The 22086-nt window shown below is 43.9% G+C and overlaps 1 protein-coding gene across 1 annotated transcript; it reads left to right on the forward strand.

Annotated features, from left to right (window-relative positions):
• Window positions 1-4007: 4007 nt before the first annotated feature.
• ctbs (chitobiase, di-N-acetyl-) lies at window positions 4008-21695 on the forward strand. Its single transcript, XM_072273286.1, has 7 exons — window positions 4008-4251; window positions 12861-12999; window positions 16878-17086; window positions 18899-19070; window positions 19668-19765; window positions 20475-20636; window positions 21003-21695. The coding sequence occupies exons 1-7, from the start codon at window positions 4081-4083 to the stop codon at window positions 21186-21188; spliced, it is 1137 nt and encodes a 378-aa protein (XP_072129387.1). The 5' UTR covers window positions 4008-4080; the 3' UTR covers window positions 21189-21695.
• Window positions 21696-22086: the final 391 nt, after the last annotated feature.

Here is a 22086-nt window from a genome sequence, read left to right on the forward strand (position 1 = left end):
TTGTGGCTGGACTTGAAAAGGGCTGTTCATTCACAATCCTCAGGCAATCTGACAGAGCTTGAGCAGTTTTGTAAAGAAGAAAGGGGAAAAATTGTAGTGTACAGATGTGCAAAGCTGATAGAGACCTATCCACACAGACTCAAGGCTGTAACTGCTGCCAAAGGTGCATCTACTAAATACTGACTTGAAGGGGAGTGAGCAATTATGCAATCAATTGTGTTGTGTTTTATGTTTGTAATTAATTTAGATCAGTTTGTAGAGATCTGTTTTCACTTTGACAAAAGTCTTTTTCAGCTGGATCAATGTCAAAAAAAAGATTAAATTCGATTCAAAGTGAGTCAACATTGTAAAACAATAAAACATGAAAACTTCCGGGGGGGTGGGGTGGGTGAGTACCTTTTGTAGGCACTGTATATCTGTATATCTTATTGTCTTAACACTAACTAATCACAGGACAATCCCCTGGGGGAAGTTAGTGTGGAAATAGCAGGGGCTCCGACAGAAATATTTCGAATGTCATTAGAAACGGGAATGGTGCTGGAGGATTGGCGTACTGCTCATGTGGTTCCATTGTTTAAAAAAGGTTCTAAGAGTAAACCTAGCAATTATCGGCCTGTAAGTTCGACGTCAGTGGTGGGTAAATTAATGGAAAGTATTCTTAGAGATGGTATATATAATTATCTGGATAGACGGGGTCTGATTAGGAAAAGTCAACATGGATTTGTACGTGGAAGGTCATGTTTGACAAATCTTATTGAATTTTTTGAAGAGGTTACTAGGAAAGTTGGCGAGGGTAAAGCGGTGAATGTTGTCTATATGGACTTCAGTAAGGCCTCTGACAAGGTTCCACACTGAAGGTTAGTTAGGAAGGTTCAGTCGTTAGGTATTAATATTGAAGTAATGGATTCAGCAGTGGCTGGATGGGAGATGCCAGAGAGTAGTGGTGGATAACTGTTTGTCAGATTGGAGGCCGGTGACTAGTGGTGGATAACTGTTTGTCAGATTGGAGGCCGGTGACTAGTGGTGTGCCTCAGGGATCTGTACTGGGTCCAATGTTGTTTGTCATATACAATAATGATCTGGATAATGAGGTGGTAAATTGGATTAGTAAGTATGCAGATGATACTAAGATAGGTGGTGTTGTGGATAATGAAGTAGGTTTTCAAAGCTTGCAGAAAGATTTTGGGCCAGTTAGAAGAGTGGGCTGAACGATGGCAGATGGAGTTTAATGCTGGTAAGTGTGAGGTGCTACATTTTGGTAGGACTAATCAATAGGACATACATGGTAAGTGGTAGGGCATTGAAGAATGCAGTAGAACAGAGGGATCTAGGAATAATGGTGCATAGTTCCCTGAAGGTGGAATCTCATGTGGATAGAGTGGTGAAGAAAGCTTTTGGTATGTTGGGCTTTATAAATCAGAGCATTGAGTATAGGAGTTGGGATGTAATGCTAAAATCGTACAAGGTATTGGTGAGGCCAGATTTGGAGTATTGTGTGCAGTTCTGGTCACCGAATTATAGGAAAGATGTCAACAAAATAGAAAGAGTACAAAGGAGATTTACTAGAATGTTACGTAGTTTTCAGCACCTAAGTTGCAGAGAAAGGTTGAACAAGTTAGGTCTTTATTCTTTGGAGCGTAGAAGATTGAGGGGGGACTTGATAGAGGTATTTAAAATTATAAGGGGGATAGATATATTTGACGTGGATAGGCTTTTTCCATTGAGAGTGGGGGAGATTCAAACAAGAGGACATGAGTTGAGAGTTAGGGGGCAAAAGTTTAGGGGTAACACGAGGGGGAACTTCTTTACTGAGAGCGTGGTAACTGTGTGGAACAAGCTTCCAGTAGAAGTGGTAGAGGCAGGTTCGATGTTGTCGTTTAAAAAAAAATTGGATAGCTATATGGTCAGGAAAGGAATGGAGGGTTATGGGCTGAGTGCAGGTTGATGGGGCTAGGTGAGAGTAACTGTTCGGCACGGACTAGAAGGGCCAAGATGGCCTGTTTCCGTGCTGTAATTGTTATATGGTTATATAATTTACAGTGACCAATTAACCTACTAAGCAGAACTGTTCTTTGGACTACGGGAGAAACCGGAGCATTCGGCTGAATCCCAGCACTCACAAGAAAGGTGTACAAACCTCACAGGCAGCATCGGAAGTGAGCTCTGAATCCCAATGCCCCGAGCTGTAATAGTGTCGCACTAACCACTACACTACTGTGGTGCTCTGCAACAAATTGGTTTAAAATTGTCACAAGGTACTGAAGAATTATCTTGCATACTGTTGGTACTGATCCTTCCATTGCAACGTTGCATTGAGGTAGTACAAGGGAACACAGTAGAGGAATGCAGAAGTGTTACGGTTACAGGGAAAGCACAAGGTCATGATGACATCAAGTTCAGGAGTCCTACTAGGAGACCATTATAACCAGGGAAGAGGCTGTCCTTGAGCCTGGTGGTACTTACTTTCAGGCTCTAGTGTCTTCTGCCTGATGGGAGAGGAGAGAAGAGAGAATGTCCGCGTTGACTGGGTTCTTTCATTATGCTGGCTGTTTTATGCTGACTGTGAGAAGTGTGGACAGATTCCATGAACAGGAGACTGGATTTTGCTGATGTGCTGAGATGTGTCCGCAACTTCCTGCAGTTTCTTGCACTCACATCCAGTCAGAGCCTCAATGAGCTGTGGTGCGTCCAGATAGTATTTCTCCAACTTGATGGTATGATTATCAATTTCTCCTTCTGGTAAAAAAATTTCCAGCCCCCCCCCCTCCCATTCCCCACTCTGAACTTCTACCTTGTCTCACCTATCACCCACCCCCTGTTGCCCTGCCTCCTTCTCTTTCCCCTATGGTCCACTCTCTACTCCTATCAGATTCCTTCATCTCTGGGCCTTGACCTTCTCCACCCACCTGGCTTCACCGGTCACCTTTTAGCTATCCTCCTTCCCCTCCCTCCATCTTTTCATTCTGACGTCCTGCCCCTTCCTTCTCAGTCTCGGCCTGAAATATTGATGGTTTATTCATTTCTGTCAGTGCTGCCTGACCTGCTGAGTTCCTCCAGCATTTCGCGTGTGTTGATTAGGGTTTCTTTAGCCTCCTGAGGAAGTAAAGGTGTTGTTGTGCTCCCTTCGCTGTGGCATCTACGTTGTTGGACCAAGAAAGGCTGCTGGTGATGTTCACACCTGGGAACTTGAAGCTCACAACTCTCTCAATTTCAGACTGTTGAGATAACAATGCTACCCTTCCCTCCCCACCTGCCTGAAGTCAATGACCAACTCTCTTGTTTTGCTGACAAAGCCTATATTGAGCCATTGATTGAGGGTTAAATATTAGCCAGGTAATTGGGAGAATCCCTCTGTTTATCAAAATGATACCACATGAGGTTTTTTTTTGCAGGGAGCTCTCATTAAAGTTCCACCCTCAAGAGAGTACCTTCAGTACTGCACTCTATGCTCATGGCCTGGGATCAGTGCAGCAGGCAAACTGTGGTGATGTCTGTGTTGAGTCTGCATGCTCTCCCTGTTTTAAACTTTATTCATATCAAAAAATAAAAAAGAATTAAGCATGCAATGTCTTTTCATTTCGTATTCATAGTCAATGCTTTCAGTAGTGTGCTGTTACATTCGTACCAACCAATCACACTACTGCCACTCGTGCACTCCCTGAGCTACACTACTACAATGACACTGGACAACAAGGATTCAAGATTCAAAAAACTTTATCATCATTCTAACCGTACCTCAGCTCTGCAGGGCAGAATGAGACAGCCATCAAACTTTACAACTCCTCTCTTGGAGGATCAGACACCTTGAGCCAATAGGCTTGTCCTGGACTTATTTCTTGGCGTAATTTACATATTACTATTTAATTATTTATGGTGCAACTGTAACGAATACCAATTTCCCTCGGGATCAATAAAGTATGACTATGCCTATGGAAGGGAGGCGGGGTCACACACAGGAAGGGGCGGGGTCACCGACAATGGGCGGGACCACACACAGGAAGGGGCGGGGTCGCGGACAAGGGGCGGGGCCACGGGTTCTAGGTGGCGGCCGGCGGGTTATTCCCTCCGCCGAGCGGCGATATGGGCTGCGGAGCGCGGGGCGTCCCCGGCCTCATCTTCCTGTCCCTCCTCGGGCTCTGGGTGGCCTGCGGCTCCGGCAGTGCTCCACCCGTCAGGTCGTCCCCGATTCCCGGCTGCCCGTGCTCCGAGCCCGGCCTTTGCCGCCCGTTGTCGGGAGCCAGCCAGCTGGAGGTGAGCTTAGTGGAGGGGCTGGGGCTGGGGCTGGGGCTGGGGCTGGGGCTGGGCTGGGGCTGGGCTGGAATCCGAGTGGGGCGACCGGGACTTCGGTGAGGGGTGGAGTGGTGTCCGGAAGGGAGCTGGTGGTGGGGTTTTCAGCGAGGGGGTCTCACGATTCCCCGGCGAGCGGTGTGGGGTTGTGTGCCCGAGAAAGGAGTCGGGACTCCCCGGGAGTGGGTTGGGGAGGTGTCCGACGCCCTAGAGGGGTTTGAGGTTGTCGAGGAGGGACCCGAGACCCTCAGCCGGGGTTTGGGTGGGGACCCGCGACCCCTAGCAGGGATTTGGGGTTGTGTCCGGGGAGAGGATGTGGTTGGGTTCAGCGATTCAGATTGTGGTAGCTCAGGTTGTTTACTACATTTCATTGTCTATGTAGTTTCAAGATTCAAAAAACTTTATTGTCATTCTAACCATACATCAGCTCTGCAGGGCAGAATGAGACAGCGTTTCCCAGGAGCAGTGCAATCATAACAAACGCAACACTAAATAATAAACATAACAATAAATAGTAAAACACAACAGCCACATGTCAGTTAAAATCAGTTATAAGTGTCCAAAGCAGAGTCAGGTGGAGCAGCTATTTAGCAGTCTGACTGCCTGTGGGAGGAAGCTGTTTAGTAGCCTTGTGGTTTTAGTTTTGATGCTCCTGTGACGTTTGCCTGATGGCAGAAGAACAAACAGTTCATGGAGAGCGTGTGAGGGGTCTTTTATGATGTACCGTGTCTTCTGGAGGCATCGACTCTGAAAGAGGTCTTGGACAGAAGGTAGGGAGACCCCAATAACCTTCTCTGCTCCGCTAACCACCCTCTGCAAGGCTTTTTTTGTCAACAGAACTGCAGCTGGAGTACCAGGTTGTGATGCAAATGGTCAGCACACTCTCAACCACGCCTCTGTAGAATGTAGTTAAGATGTTAGTGGGGAGTGATGCTTGTTTAAACTTCGTCAGAAAGTGCAATCTCTGCTGGGCCTGTTTCACAATCCCAGTGGTGTTCCTGGACCAGGTGAGATTGTCGGAGATCTGCACCCCAAGAAACTTGATGTTTTCCACTCTCTCCACTGTGGAGCTGCTGATGCTGAGGGGTGTTTGCTCAGGCTGAGACAGTCTGAAATCGACGATCACCTCCTTGGTTTTGGTGACATTAAGCTTCAAGTTGTTATCCCTGCACCAGCTCTATAGGTGTTTGACCTCTTCCCTGTACATTGTTTCATCATTTTTGCTGATGAGCCCCACCACTGTGGTATCATCTGCAAATTTAATGATCAGGTTCTCCTTGAAGTAGCAGAAACTTTGCATAATGTTGAAAAACAGTATTTTAATTATATTCTGCAGGTGATTCATGAGAGGCACACTGAAGGGCAATATTACAGAGGCAGGATGTGTCAATAATATGTTGTTTGGGGTAGGGAAGTGTATAAACCCAGTGTTATACAGCATGAAGAAACAAAGCCTTTTGACCTGTCCGGATCCTGCCAGCCAATTTGTATACTTGTGTTTGTACCATCTACTCCCTTTTCCCTCAACCTTCCTGTCCAATTTTTTAAAATTGTGATTGTACCTACCTCTAAATATACTTGAAGAAATGTTGGGTGGTGTGGAGGTTGTCATAGGTGCAATGGGACGTTGACAGGCTGCAAATCTGGGCTGACAAGTGGCAGATGGGGTTCGGCCCAGAAAAGTGTGACGTGATTGATTCACTTTGGAAGGCTGAATTTGAAGGCAGAGTACAGGGGTTAAAGGCAGGATTCTCAGGTGCAGAGGAACGGGGGTTTGCATACGTAGATTCTCAAAGTTGCCACACGAGCTGATAAGGTGGTTAAGAAGACGTAGGTTGTGTTTGTGGGTGGAGATACATCTCTAACAAAGGAGATGCAAGGTGCTCCTTCCCTCCGCTAGCCTGTAGGTCACCCTGGGGCAAGGTGTAGCACCTGTTCACCCCCTCGATCAGGGTCATGTGAAGCCATGGGAGCAGGTGATGGATGGTTGAACAAGCAGCCGGTGCATATCACAAGTCCTGGTTATGCGACCACTGACAACAGGCAGACAATCTCTGAAGAGTATTGATAATGGCTGGGGTTACCCATCTTGTACAGAAGAAGTTAGTGGCAAAGCACTTCTGTAGAAGAGTTTGCCAAGAACAATCGTGGTCATGGGATTGCGATCGCCCACGTCATACCACACAGCACATGATGGTGTGTTGGCCAAACATTAGCTGGGAAATTGTGTTTGAGCCAAGAGGTAAAGTTGCAGCTCTATAAAACTCTGGAGGGTGGGTTAGAGTGATCTTAAAGTAGGTTAAAAGGTCAGTATAATATTGTGGGCCGAAGGTCCTGTACTGTACTGTAGTGTTCTATGTTCTTTGTCGGCTGGCTGTCAGCTACCGTTAAAGACCAGAGTGAAGAATAGAGCTGAAAAATTACTGCTGGCCTCTCCCAACCTAACAGTCACATATTTACCAAATTGTCATCGGAGAGACACTATTTGTCCATCAACACCAGGGCTACATGTTATCTCTGTAGCTTCTTTCCTGTAGGTATCCAGTTTCTCCACAAAACACTCTCAGGTGTAAAACCCTAACACAACATCTGTTAAGTGGTCTTTCCTGCTCTCCTTGTTGTGATAATTGAGTCTGCTCATATGTTCACATTTAAGTTTGATTATTGATGTTTGTGCATGTGACTGTTCTAATTACTTATTATTCATGGCTGTTTGCACTATTGTCTTGTAAATTGTTGGTTGCTATTGTTGTCTGTTTTGGTATTGTCCTGTGTTTTATGTTTGGCCCTGAACCACAATCAATTCTAGTATGTTTCACATAGTGGCAATAAAGTGATTGATTCTTTCTGCCATCTAATGTGTTGACTGGGAGAATTGGGTGTTGGCTTGGTTGTATTTTGGTTTGAGAATTGATTCACTAGTATGAAATCTGAGGCAAAGCAGGAGACTGCAGGTGCCAGAAACTGCATTAAACAGAACCACAAGCATGAAATCTGCAGATGCTGGAGATCCAAGCAGCATGCATTTTGTATGTTAAACAGAACCAAACAGCTGGAGGATATGGGCAGCTTCTGTGGAGTGGAGGGAGGGATGGTGTTTCTGGTTGTGACCCTGCATCAAGAGGGAGGGTGTTACAAAAAGTCGTGGTCTAATCACAAACGAAAAATCTGTAGCTGCTGGAAATCCAAACAACACACACACACAAAATGCTGGAGGAACTCAGCAGGTCAGGAGTGTCTATGGAAAATAGTACAGTCAGTGTTTCAGGCCGAGACACTTAAGTGTCTTGGCCCGAAACGTCGACTGTACTCTTCCATAGATGCTGCCTGGGCTGCTGAATTCCATCAAAATTTTGTGTAAAGAGTTGTGAGGAGGGCTGAGGCAGGAAGGGGCTGGTAATTGAGGAGGGGGACAATGGGCAGGTGGCTTTCTGTTGGGGGGTTGAAGTTGCTTTATGAACTGAGATACAGTAAAAAGTTTCTCTCTCATACAGATCCTTGAGTATATGAAGGGTAAGGGAGAGTTGAGGGTAGATATAGGACCAATAGAAAATGACGCTGAAGATATTGTAACGAGAAACTTAGAGATGGCAGAGGAACTGAATGCGTATCTTGCATCAGTCTTCACAATGGAAGAGGTCTGCAGTATACTGGACATTCAGGAGTATCGGGGAAGTGAAGTTGGTGCAGTGAAAATTATGACTGAGAAGGTGCTCAGGAAGCTTAATGGTCTGAGGGTAGATAAATCTCCTGGACCTGATGGAATGCACCTTCAGGTTCTGAAGGAAGTAGCTGGAGAGATTGCAGAGGCATTAACGATGATCCTTGAAGAATCAATAGATTCTGGCATTTTATCAGATGACTGGAAAATTGCAAATGTTACTCCACTATTCAAGAAGGGTGGGAGGCAGCAGAAAGGAAACTATAGACCTGTTAGCCTGACATCAGTGTTTGGGAAGTTGTTGGAATCAGTTGTTAGGGATGAGATTACGGAGTACCTGGAGGCACATGACAAGATAGGCCAAAGCCAGCATGGTTTCCTGAAAGGAAAATCCTGCCTGACTAACCTACTGCAATTTTTTGAGGAAATTACAAGCAGGGTAGACGAAGGAGATGCAGAGATGTGGTGTACTTGGATTTTCAGAAGGCCTTTGACACATGAGGCTGCTTGGCAAGGTAAAAGCCCATGGAATTGCAGGGAAGTTACTAGCATGGTTGGAGCATTGGTTGATCAGCAGAAAATAGAGTGGGAATAAGGGGATCCTATTCTGGCTGGCTGCCAGTTACCAGTGGAATTCCGCAGGGATCGGTGTTGGGACCACTGCTTTTTACAATGTATGTCAACGATTTGGACTATGGTACAAGTGGATTTGTGGCTAAATTTTCTAATGATACAAAGATAGGTGGAGGGTAGTATTGAGGAAACAGAGAGCCTGCAGAGAGACTTGGATAGTTTAGGGGTATGGGGTAAATGAAATATAACGTTGGAAAGTGTATGGTCATGCATTTTGATGGAAGAAATAAACGGGCAGACTATTATTTAGATGGGGAGAAAATTCAAAATGCAGAGATGCAAAGGGACTTGGGAGTCCTTCTGCATGATACCCTGAAGGTTAACCTCCAGGTTGAGTCAGTGGTGAAGGAGAATGCAATGTTGGCTTTCATTTCTAAGGGAATAGCATATAAGAGCAAGGCACTCATGAGACCACACTTGGAGTATTGTGTGCAGTTTGGGCTCCTTAGTATATCCTTTATAAAATGACACTGGAGAGGGTTTAGAGAAGATTCATGAGAATGATTCCAGGAATGAATGGGTTACTGAATGAGGAACATCTGGCAGCTCATGGGCTGTATTCCCTGGAGTTCAGGAGAATGGGGGGGGGGGTGGAATCTCATAGAAACATTCCAAGTATTAAAAGGCCTGAACAGATTAGATATGGCAAGGTTATTTCCCATGGTAGGGGAGTCTAGGACAAGAGGGCACGACTTCAGGATGCCAAGTCATTAGGTGCATTTAAGGCAGAGATAGGTTCTTGATTAGCCAGGGCATCAAAGGGTATGGGGGGAAGGCAGGGGAGTGGGGATGACTGGAAGAATTGGATCAACCCATGACTGAATGACAGAGCAGAGTCGATGGGCTGACTGGCCTACTTCTGCTCCTATATCTTATGGTCTTTTGTTACACAGAGCATTGAAGTAGAACAAAATTTAAAAATAACAATGCTGTTTGAAGTGTCATAGCTACAAAGTGCAGTGCAGATAAGTGATAAAGTTCAAATCATAAGATCGATTGAGGGCAAGAGGTCCTCGAACAAGATTATCAACCACGTGGTCTTTTCAAGAGTCTAAGTGGGGCAGAAGCTGTCTTTGGTTCTGGTGATATGTACTCTTGGACTTCATATCTTCTGTCTGATGGGAGAAGGAATGTCCAAGCTGGGAGGAATCTTGGATTTTGCCAGCTGCTTTACTGAGGCAGCAGGAAGTGTTGAGAGTGCATGCAGGGGAGGCTGGTTTATATGATGTGGACACAGCTCTCTGCAGTTTCTGCCAGTCATGGGCAGAACAGTTGCCTACCAAGCTGTTATGCATTCAGAGCTGTTAGAGAAAAGTGCAGTGCATATAGGCAGTAAGGTGTAAAGTCATAATGAGGTACCGGACATTCAGTTCAAGAGTTCATCTTATCGTACTGGTGGGCAATTTAGTCATCTTGTAGCCTGTCTTAACGTGGTCTATTATTGTGTTGGAGGTTTGCTGACTATTGCATTTGTTTTGCAGTAATTATTACCAGGTAGCTGAGGAGCAGCGCTGGATATCGCTTGCAGGCTGGGTACTATCAGTATCTGTTAGTATGTGGGTTAAAAGTTGCCTTAATTGAGCAGTTAATCTGCTGTTTACTGAGGGGAATGTTGCAATGTTATCAGGGCTCCCAGCTAAGCACAATTCTTCTGCTCAGTACATCTGTACTAGCAAGTGATAACGTGTGCTTCACCAGGATAGTATCTCGTCTTCAGTGTGCTTTACTGTCTGTAATATGGTTTGGAATGTCCTAGAAAGGATCACAAGGGTGCCATGTAAAGTTCATTTCAAAGACCAAGGACATGTCAGATTCTGGAAATCCAGAGCAATGCACACAATGTTAGAGGAACTCAGCAGGTCAGGCAGCATCTGTGAGGGTGAATGATGGAAGATGCAGGAGAAGAATTAAGCCAAATGGGCCATCGAGTCTGCTGTGCCATTCAATCATGGCTGATCCTTTTTTTTAATCTCCTCCTCAACCCCAGTTCCCAGCCTTCTCCCCATAACCTTTGCTATGTCCAGTCAAGAACCTATCAATCTCTGCCTTAAATACGCCCAATGACCTGGCCTCCACAGCTGCATGTGGCAACAAATTCCACAAGTTCATCACCTTTTGGCTAAAGAAATTTTTCCGCATCTGTTTTGAAAGGGCACCTCTCTATCCTGAGGCTGTGCCCTCTTGTCCTAGACTCTCTCACCATGGGAAAAATCACATCCCTCCTGTTGTATTCTAGACCTCTTGAAATGAATGCTAACATGGCATTTGCCTTCCTCCACCACCGACTCAACCTGCAAGTTAACCCTCAGGGTGTTCTGCACAAGGACTCCCAAGTCCCTCGGCATCTCAGATTCCTGGATTTTCTCCCCGTTCAGAAAATAGTCTGCACATTTATTTCTATTACCAAAGTACATGACCATGCCTTTTCCAACATTGCCACTTCCATGCCCATTCTCCTAATCTGTCTAAGTCCTCTGCATCCTATCTGTTTCCTCAACACTACCCGCCCCTCCACCAATCTTCGTATCATCTGCAAACTTGGCAAAAAGCCATCTATTCCATCATCTAAATTATTTATATACAGCATGAAAAGAAGTGGTCCCAACACCGACCCCTGCAGAACACCACTAGTCACTGGCAGCCAACCAGAAAAGGATCCTTTCATTCCCACTCGCTGCCTCCCTACCAATCAGCTAATGCTCTAATCATGCTAGTAACTTTCCTGTAATACCATGGACTCTTAACTTGATAAGCAGCCTCACGTGTGGCACCTTGTCAAAGGGGTCCTGAAAGTCCAAATATACAACATCTGTATCCCCTTTGTCTATCCTACTTGTAATCTCAAAGAATTCCAACAGATTTGTCAATCAGGATTTTCCCTGAAGGAAGCTATGCTGACTTCGTATTATCTTGTCTTGTGTCACCAAGTACTCCACCTCATTCTTAACAATTGACGCTGACATCTTCCCAACCCCTGAGGTCAGGCTAACTGGTTTGTAATTTTCTTTCTGCTGCCTTCCTCCTTTCTTAAAGAGTGGAGTGAATTGGCAATTTTCTACTCCTCTGGTACCATGCCAGAGTCCGATGATTTTTGAAAGAGCATTTCTAACGCCACCACAATCTCTAACGCTACCTCTTTCAGAACTCTAGGGTGCAGTTCATCTGGTTCTGGTGATTTTTGTACCCTTAGGTGTTTCAGCTTTTTGAGCACCTTCTCTCTTGTAACAGTAACTGCACCAACTTCTCTTCCTTCACACACTACAACATCAGGCATACTGCTGATGTCTTCCACAGTGAAGACTGACACAAAATACTCATTTAGTTAATCAGCCATCTCCTTGTCCCCTGTTATTATTTCTCCTGCCTCATTTTCTAGTGGTCCTATATCTGTTCTCATTTCTTTTATTTTTAATATACTTGAAAAAACTTTTACTATCCACTTTGATATTATTTGCTAGCTTGCTTTCATTTTTCATCTTTTCCCTTATAATGATTTTTTTAGTTGCTCTCTTAAGGTTTTTAAAAACTTCCTTATTTTCTATCTTCCCACTAATTTTTGCTTTGTTGTATGCCCTTTTGCTTTTACAATAGCTTTGACTTCCCTTGTCTGCCACGGTTGTACTATTTTACTATTTGAGTATTTCTTCATTTTTGGAATACGCATGTCCTGCACCTTCCTCATTTTTCCCAGAAACACACACCATTGCTGCTCTGCTGACATCCCTGCCAGCAGCTCTTTCCAATTTACTTTGGCCAACTCCTCTCTAATACCACTGTAATTTCCCTTACTCCACTGAAATACTGCTACATCAGACTTTACTTTCTCCCTATCAAATTTCAAATTGAACACAATCATATTGTGATCACTGGTTCCTAAGGGTTCTTTTACCTTAAGCACCCTAATCACCTCTGGTTCATTATATAAACACCCAATCAATATAGCTGATCCCCTAGTTGGCTCAACAGCAAATTGCTCTAAAAAGCCATCTCTTAGGCATTCAACAAACTCACTCTTGACATCCATTACCAACCTGATTTTCCCAATCGACCTGCATGTTAAAATCTCCCATGACTACCATGTTAAAGTGTCGTGCAGTTTTCAGGCCGTGTTTTAAAAAAAAATTCCTGCAATGGTTGGTCCACACAGCTGTAAAAATAACTAGAGGGAGCATTGTTCTTGCCTTGTATCCTTGGAAATTTAACTATTTGGGGGACATCCAAATTTGTCAGTCTGTTTTATGGCTTTCATCACAAAAGGTTGTTTTAATTTCTGCTTTAGGTTTTTGCCTTTGACGTTGGAGGACAAGATTGGAAGCATTATGATTGGTCCAAACTAACAACTATCGCAATATTTGGAGCATATGACCCTGAGCTTTTGTGTCACGCACACGCAAATGAGGTTCGAGTTGTTCTGAAAGGTAACTATTCTTGTCAGAGGTTTTCTGCTGGTGTGCAGCTCGAGCTACAATGGAGCTGCACTCGCAAGAACAAACTTCAGGGAGTTGTGGACACAGCTCAGTACATCATGGAATCCAGCCTCCCCTCCATGGACTGTCTGTACTTTCTGCCTTGGAAAAGCAGCCAGGAAAGCTCAAAGTAAATTTATTATCAAAGTACATGCGTGTCATTATGTGCAACCCTGAGATTCATTTTATTGCGAGTTTTCCTGGTAAATACAAGTAATGCAATAGAATCAAAGACCGTGCCCAACTAAACAACGAACCAATGTGCAAAAATAAGCAAACTGTAAATGCAAAAAGAGCGAAAAAGAGAAATTATGATAAGCAATAAATATCAAGAACATAAGATGAAGAGTCCTTGCAAGTGAGTCCATAGGTTATAGGCACAGTTTAGTGATGGGGTGAGTGAGGTTATCCCCTCTGGTTCAGGAGCCTGATGGTTGAGGGGTAATAACTACTCCTGAACCTGGTGGTGTGAGTCCCAAGTCTCCTGCACCAACTTCCTGATGGCAGAATAATCAAAGACCCCGCCCACTGTGGACACTCTCTCTTTTCCTATTCACCGGTAATCAGGGAGAAGATACAGAAGCCTGAAAGCACATACCACCAGGCTCAAGGACAGCTTCTATCTCACTGTTATAAGACTATTCTTGTGAATGCCCACAAGAAAATGAATCTCAGAGCTGCATATAATGACGTGTATGTACTTTGGTAATAAATTTACTTTGAACTTTTCTGGCAAGTACATGGAGGGGAGGCTGGATTCCAGTATGATAAATTGGACTTTTGACCTCACACATCTACCTTGTTCTGATCTCGACTAACACACAAAATTCTGGAGAAACTCAGCTGGTCAGGCAGCACCTATGAAGGGGAATAAAGAGCCAATGAAACTGATGAAGACTGAGTCAGGAAAGGAAAGGGAAAGAAGCCAGAATAAGGTGGGAGCAGGACAAGCTAGCAGGCAGTAGGTTTCCAGAAAGGACACATGGCTGCAGTAGTGATTCTGGGTGATTAGATAGTCGAAGAGTTGGAGATTACAGAAATGGAGCAGTGAGAGAGGGTCCCACTGAATTCCCGTCAAAGAGAAGCTTTAAACTTCAGGGTAGGCATCCCTTGACGTGGTTATGATTTTGCATCTTGTTCCTCATCTGCACTGCAGTTTCTCTGTAGTTGTTACGCTTTGTTCTGCATTGTTAATTGATTTCCCTTGTTCTCTCAATGCACTGTGTAATCAGATCTGTATGAACAGCTTGCAAGACCTGATATTAAGGTCTGATTGTGACGTGACGATAATAAACTAATACCAAACCCACTTTGAGCACATCTACATGAAACATTGTCGCAGGAAAGCAGCATCTTTCATCAAGAACCCCACCACCACCCAGGCCATGCTCTCTTCTCACTGCTGCCATCAGGAACCCACACCACCAGGTTCAGGAACAGTTTTTACCCCTCAAACATCAGACTCCTGAATCAGAGGGGATAACTTCACTACAAAAAAGCTCTGGAAAAGTGCCAATGACATCATGAAGGATCCCATCCACTCAGATACTGTTCCCCCCCACTCCCATCAAGAAGGCTGCACAGCATCAAGATTAGGACAACCTGACTCAAGAGCAGCTACTTTCCCCAAGCAGTGAGGCTGAGCAACACCTCCACCCACTAACCCACCCCTCCACACCCCCAACCACCACTACTTTATCATTTCCTGTCAGTCACTTTATGTACAGACACTCCTGTGCCTAGTGTCACTCTAGGGACATACAATTAATCGATGTATATAAGCTATCTTATGTATTTATAATTATTTTATTGTGTACTTCACCTTATTTATCTTTTTTGTGCTGCATCGGATCCGGAATTACAATTATTGTTCTCCTTTACACTTGTGTACTGGGAATGGCATTAAACAATCTTGAATCTTTAATCTTGTGTTTGGGCACAAATTTGCCAAACTTTTGCCAAGTTAGAAATGGCTAATCCAAGGGCCATAATTTTAAGTGTTTGGAGCAAAGAATTGTGGGGGGGGGGGGTGGGCAGGGAAATGACAGAATTAAGTTTTTTTTTACACAGTGATAAGTGTGTGGAACACACTGCCAGGTGTGGTGAGAGAGAGATATGTTAGTGGGCATTTAAAAGTCTCAGACACGTGTGAAAGGAAGGTGGAGGGCTTTGTGAAAAGGGAAAGGTTAGGTTAAAAGGTCAGCACAACCTTGTGGGCAAATGGCCTGAACTGTGTTGTATTGTTCTGCGGTCTTCAGAATCAGGTTTAATATCACTGGCATATGCCATGAAATATGTTGTTTTATAGCAGAAGTACGTTGCAATAATAGTTAAATTACAATAAAATGTATTTTTAAAAATTAAGTAATGCAATAAGAGCAAGAAAGATTGAGATAATGTACATGGATTCAGTGTCCATTCAGAAATCTGAGGGGAGCAAGCTGTTCCTGAATTGTTGAATTTGTTTTCAAACTCCTGTACCACCACCTTGATGATAGCAATGAGAAGGGGGCACACGTGTGTGATGGGGGTCCTTAACAATGGATTCCACGTTTTTGAGGCATCACCTGTTGAAGGTGCCCTCGATGCTGTAGAGGTTAGTGCCCACGATGGAACTGGCTGAGTGTACAGATCTCTGCAGCTTTTTCTGATCCTGTGCAGTGACTCTCCATTCCAGACGGTGGTGCGACCAGTCTCAGGCTCTAGTTGCATTTGGTTCTCGTTACAAAAGGTATATTAAACGTAAGCTCAATTGTTACTCTGTTAAGGTTCATTTATTATTATCACAGTATAGAACTCTGAAACTCTTCTCCAGATGGCCATAAAACCAAGAAAAGAATAGCAGCACAATTATCGATCCCCCCATCCCTCCTCCCCGCTCAAAAAACAAACAAAAACAAGCACATCGACCCCAAAATCCTCCTCCCCACACACAATTAGAAAGATAGGGCGAAAAACACAATACAAAAAAAAGAACCACAAGACTGAAGAAAAGTCCACATCCAAAATGCAGAAAACTTGGGCAGCATTCTCCCTCTCTGTAGCAAAGTGATTTATTTATTTATTTTTAACCCCCTGTCGCCCCCCCCCCCCCAGAGATTTTAAAAAGGCTGGCAGCCAGCATTTCATTCCATTGTCACTTTAATTGGTGTAATGCAGTCGAGCCTTGGCTCAGCCTTCTCACCACCAAGGTTCCTGCACACTGCCTCTGCCTCCTGGAATCCCCTCAGACTATAGAGCACCGAAACACCCAAACGTTCTCCAAACAGCAAATCACAGGCTCCAACAGTTCCAGAATCACATTCAACATGAACAATAAATGTAAAAGACATCTGTTTTCATCTCTAGGAAGAGGTACAGTCGACGTTTCAGGCCGAGACCCTTCCTCAGGACTAACTGAAGGAAGAGTTAGGAAGAGATTTGAGATGAGGAGGGGGAGATTTTGAATCTTCCCCCTCCCACTTTCAAATCTCTTACTAACTATTCCTTCAATTAGTCCTGAGGAAGGGTCTCGGCCTGAAACGTCGACTGTACCTCTTCCTAGAGATGCTGCCTGGCCTGCTGCGTTCACCAGCAACTTTGATGTGTGTTGCTTGGATTTCCAGCATCTGCAGAATTCCTGTTATCTGTTCTCATGGATGTTTTGCAAAAGAAAAAGCATTTCAGGATGTATATTGTATACATTTCCCTGACATTAAACTTACATTTGAACATATAATTGATCCAGAAGATGTCAACCGAGCGAACGATGTATGCAGGCACCGTCTTGACCGGAAGATGACTGATCTTATGGCTGATGTTGTGCTAATGTGTATCTCCTCCCTCTTCAGGTGACGTAGCAATAAAGGATATTATAGATCAGGTTAACAGAACAGCTTGGATCCATAGCAAAGTGCAGCTGGCAAAAAAACAATTTCTGGATGGAATCAATTTGGATCTGGAAGAAGCTGTTGCATATCAATCTGTGGAATACTTTGCATTAACTCAGCTTGTGAAGGAAACCACAGAAATATTCCACCAGGAAATACCAGGGTCCCAGGTAAAGAAGCCATTTTATAATTGTAATGCAAATGTTGGCAATCTGAAATTAAAACAGAAAATGCTTGGGTGGAAAGACCCAGCAGATTAGACAATGGCCATGGTTTCCAGAGCAACTTGCCCACAATGCTGGAGGAATTCAGCAGGTCGGGTAGCATCTATGGAAATGAATAAACAGTGGATGTTTTGAGCTGAAACCAGAAAGAAGTTGCCAGAATAAGAAGGTAGGGGAAGGAGTATAAGGTAGAATCTGATAAGTGAAACTAAGGGGTGATGAAGTAAGCTGGGTGGTGATAGGTGGAAAAGGTAAGGGGTTGAAGGAGGAATCTGAAAGCAGAGTGGACTATGGGAGAAAGGGAAGGGGGAGGGCACCAGTGACAATGATGGGCAGGTGAGGAGAGAAGAGATAAGAGGGGAGCCAGAGTGGGGAATTAGAGGGAAGGAGGGGGAGGAGTGAATCAGGGTCTGTCCTTGATTCTGCTGGATCTTTCCATATGGCAGAAACTTGTTGAGAAACAGACTGGACAATTTCACACAATAGTTAGCTAACCTGTCTGCCATAATGTGTATCTCTGCCTCTGTGAGATTGAGGTGGGGACATAGTTACTGCCTTGAGTGGACTTGGTTTAGTTTTCTTGTTTGGGGTTGCTCTGAAACTAAAGACCATAGGAAGAACAGTAGGCCATGGTACTTCCTCGTGATACTTAGTCAGTCATTAGATTGACTTGTCCTGATGACTCTTAGCTGCTCTGCACAATGAAAAGATTATTCAATGTTCATCAGTCGACTTAATTCCTGCCAAACATTCCCAGTGAGATGTGTTCCTTTGTCAGACATGGCAATCCCCTTCTAGGACTATAGTCCTTGAGCAGTGTTTTTGCAGTGTGTGTGGCAGTGGCTTTTCTTGCTGAGAATTTGTCCACTATTACTAACACGTCTGAGTATCCTTGACACTCTAGTAAATGAATGTAGTCCACTGGTAAATGTAAAAATGGACCAGGTGGGGCAGGAGCTCTTAATTGTGGTAGCTTTTCCAGTGTTCCAGGATTTGTTTTCTGGCATGTCATGCATCTTTCAAGCATATGAAAAGCTTGCATCCTGAATTGTAGATCCCACCACTATTGGGAGAATCTCTCAATCATCAGTGTGTCCAAAGGAGTGTATCTGCTCTGCCAGGTAAGGAAGCAACATAGTTGGAGCTGTTGTCTATGACTGGTGCTGTATCTCCATGCTAACTAGGGTTTTATAGACCATAAGACATAGGAGCCGAGTTGGGCTATTTAGCCCATCAAGTCTCTGCCATTCCATCCAGGCTGATTATTATCCCTCTTAACCCCGTTATCCTGATTTCTGCCTGTAACCTTTGATACCCTGACTAATCAAGAAGTTATTGACCTCCACTTTAAAAGTACCCAATAACTTGGTTTCCACAGGGGGCTGTGGCAATGAATTTCACAGGTTCACCATCCTCATCTTTATTACAAGGGGATGTCCTATTCTGAAGTGGTGTCCTCTGGTCCTAGATTCTCCCACTATAGGAAATTTACTTTCCACATCCACTCTATCTCAACCTTTCAATATTTGAGAGGTTTCAATGAGATCCCCCTCATTCTTCTGAACTCCAGTGTGAGTACAGGTCCAGAGCCATCAAATGCTTCTCGTCCATTAACCCTTTCATTCCCAGGATAGGACTGCAACAACATTGAAAAGTGGGACTGCTCTGAGAGTCACATTAAGTCAATGGACCTCCCAAGTCGTCGGGAAATATGGAATGAGTGCCGTGAAATGAAATTAACTTGTAACTGTTCCTCAGGTTACGTTTGATGTGGCTTGGTCTCCGGATTGCATTGATGGACGATGCTATGATTACGTGGAAATTGCAAACTCCTGTGACTTTTTGTTCGTCATGTCCTATGATATACAGAGCCAGATATGGGACGATTGTGTTGCAAAGGCGAATGCACCCTATTACCAGACAGAATCAGGTACAAAGACTTCTCACCTTGTTTGTGCCTGGTCTACCTATCGTGTTTCAACATCTGGTTTAGTCATTGATGGAAGGAGTAACATTTGGTGTTTTGCAGCAGCAGTATATTGCTGTTTATTTAGGCTTAAAATTTGGAAGTACTGTGTATATATAAATTCAATTAAATGTGTAAGTGCAAAAATTGGTGTTCCTGGGTGCATTGTCCATTCAGAAATCTGGCAGAGGGGAAAGAAACTGTTCCTAAAACGTTCAGTGTGTCTTCAAGCTTCTGTACTGCCTCCTTGATGGTAGCAGTAAGAAGAGGGCAACTCCTAGGTGATGGGGATCCTTAATAGATGCTGTCTTTTTGGGGTATTAGCGGCACGGCTAATGTAGATGAACTGAACACACTGAGGGAGAGGGAAAAGTGGAGAGTCCATCATTGTGCCCGGCGCCAGCCCCCTAGGCCTGAGTCGACGTAGTAGTAGTTTTGAAGTATTGTTTCTTTGAAGATGTCCTTATTGCTTGGGAGGCTAGTGCCCATGATGGAGCTGGCTGAGTTTACAACTTTCAGTGTTTGACCCAAAATCAAATCAAATTTTCCCTTTCCTTTTAGGTATTAAAGGCTATTTAAAGCTGGGTATTGATCCAAAGAAACTGGTGTTGGGAGTCCCATGGTATGGTTATGATTACCCTTGCATCATTTTGTCTGAGGTAAAATATTTAGTTCTTTGTATAATTATTTCGAATGTCATGTTTTACTGTGCAAGTTGTTCTCTGATAGTTTACATGTCTCAAGGAATGAATTAACTACTCAAAGTTCAAAAGTAAATCTAATATCCAAGGATATATCATTTGTTCATTATGTGCCAGTGGTATGACGTGGCTGTTCGTGGTCTATAAACAGTGTTCCTGGCAAAGTTTTCTACAGAAGTGGTTTGCTATTCTCTTCTGGGCAGTGCCTCTACAAGACAAGTGACCCTATCCATTTAAGGTGGTGTGAAGTTTTCAGTGCTAGTGACCAAGTGGGTTTCCTCCCACATTCCAAAGATGTACAGGTTGGTAGGTTAATTAGTGACATGGGCTGGATGGGCCTGTTACTGTGTGGAATCTCTAAATCAATGTTACTATAATTATTTACTTAATAAGTTGCTTTGAACTCAACGGCTGTGAAGGCGGATGAAGGCTGCAACAAATCCATCAGCTCCAATCATTGTGGCTTCCAGGCCATTGGCATCAGTTGGTTGATTTGTGAAGTATCATGTGCTTCTTGGAGTGCAACATCAAGTACACGTTAAACAAATACATGCACAGGCGTCTTCACTCTGTGGGCCACTTCTTCAGAATGAAGACCATCATCCTCGACCTTGAGGGATAGCCACGATGACGAGTTAATTACCATTCAGCTCTTCTCCTTTTTCAGGCTGGTAGGTGTGATTTGCAAAGTGTTCCTTTTCGCGGAGCCCCATGCAGTGATGCAGCTGGAACACAGATCCCGTACAAGAAGATAATGCAACAAGTTGACAAATCGATTACGGGCAGGTTTTGGGACGATGATCAGAAAGCCCCGTATTACATCTATATGGTAAGAATGATGGTCTAATATGGGTGGGAGGGATATGAAGGGATCCAGGTGCAGGTTGATGTTATTCTGCCCAATCCCAGAGTGGTAGAACACTAAGCCCTTTGGCCCATCTAGTCCATTAGTCTACTAATCCCATCCATGTACTTATCCAAACTTCTCTTCAATGTTGAAATTGAACCCAAACTATACACTAACTCTAGCAGATATTTTCACGCTCTCAGCACCCCCGAGTGAGTTTGTTCCCCTTAAACAATTTACCTTTCACCCTTTAACCATGACCTCTGACTCCATAACCCTATTTCATTTTATAGAGATTTAATCAAGTGAGTGAACTATTCTCCATGTAACACTTGGTTTGTGTGGCAGGTGAATAAGACATACCACGAGGTCTGGTACGATGATCCGCAGAGCATTTCGAAGAAGGCGTTGCTCTTGGTAAAGTTCAATCTCCGGGGTATAGGCATGTGGAATGCAAACCTCCTGGACTACAGCAATACAGCTACAGCCAAGAAGCAGACTGAAGAAATGTGGGCTGCTCTGTACGCTACCTGAAGAATGTCCTGAGCTGGGCCCATCTCACCGTCACCAGAGAGGATAATTTTCCTTTTGCAAGTAATCTTAACAAAGAAGCTAGCTCAAACCTTAAAAATGACTTCGACATATTATCTAATCATCAAACTTCCATTCAGGTACTAATGCAGTTTGCAATAAAGATTTAATAACTTGAATCATTTACAGATGTGGCCAATCTGCATGACCTTAACCTCTCGTCACTCATTCACAATACATTCAGGTGGGAGATATCCTGTTCTGACATGCATGTGTCCTGTCTTCTATGTATATTAATTCTTGCTATCATTATTTTATGATTTTTTGCTTTAAATTATCAATTGTAATTTGGATAATTATCACATCATTGTTTCATGGTCTTCCATTGCCAAGACAACAACTCCTAACTATTGTTACATTTTCCAGTGCTTTCTATAATCAATTTGTTCCCTAACTCTATTTTCTTTTCATTGTCTACAAATTAATGCGAGTTTTTATTTCACAAAATAAAGTTGTTTTCAAAATGTTTTTAGTGTTGCCTTATGAAAAATGGAATTTTTTCCACTTTGTTTTCTTAGAAGCAAGGTCTCTAAGGAGCAAGGGGACACAAGGGACTGTAGATGCTGGAATGCTTGACCCTCCATATTACTGGCCCTTTTCCGACACCTTTCTCTGTACGTGTCCTTGATGGCGTGTAGGCTGGTGCCGGTGATGTATTTGGGCAGTTTTGACTACCTGTTTTAGAGCTTTCCTGCCCATTGCAGTGTAGTTGCTGTACCAAGCAGTTATACAGCTTGTTAGTATGCTGTCTGCTGCGCATCTGTAGAAGTAATGCACCATTTGCCGGAGGCACTGCATCAGTGGGGGTGTGGAACGGGCCAGTGGTGTTGATGATTCGAAT

This window comes from Mobula birostris, chromosome 12 (assembly GCF_030028105.1).
Source record: "Mobula birostris isolate sMobBir1 chromosome 12, sMobBir1.hap1, whole genome shotgun sequence".
NCBI lineage: Eukaryota > Metazoa > Chordata > Chondrichthyes > Myliobatiformes > Myliobatidae > Mobula > Mobula birostris.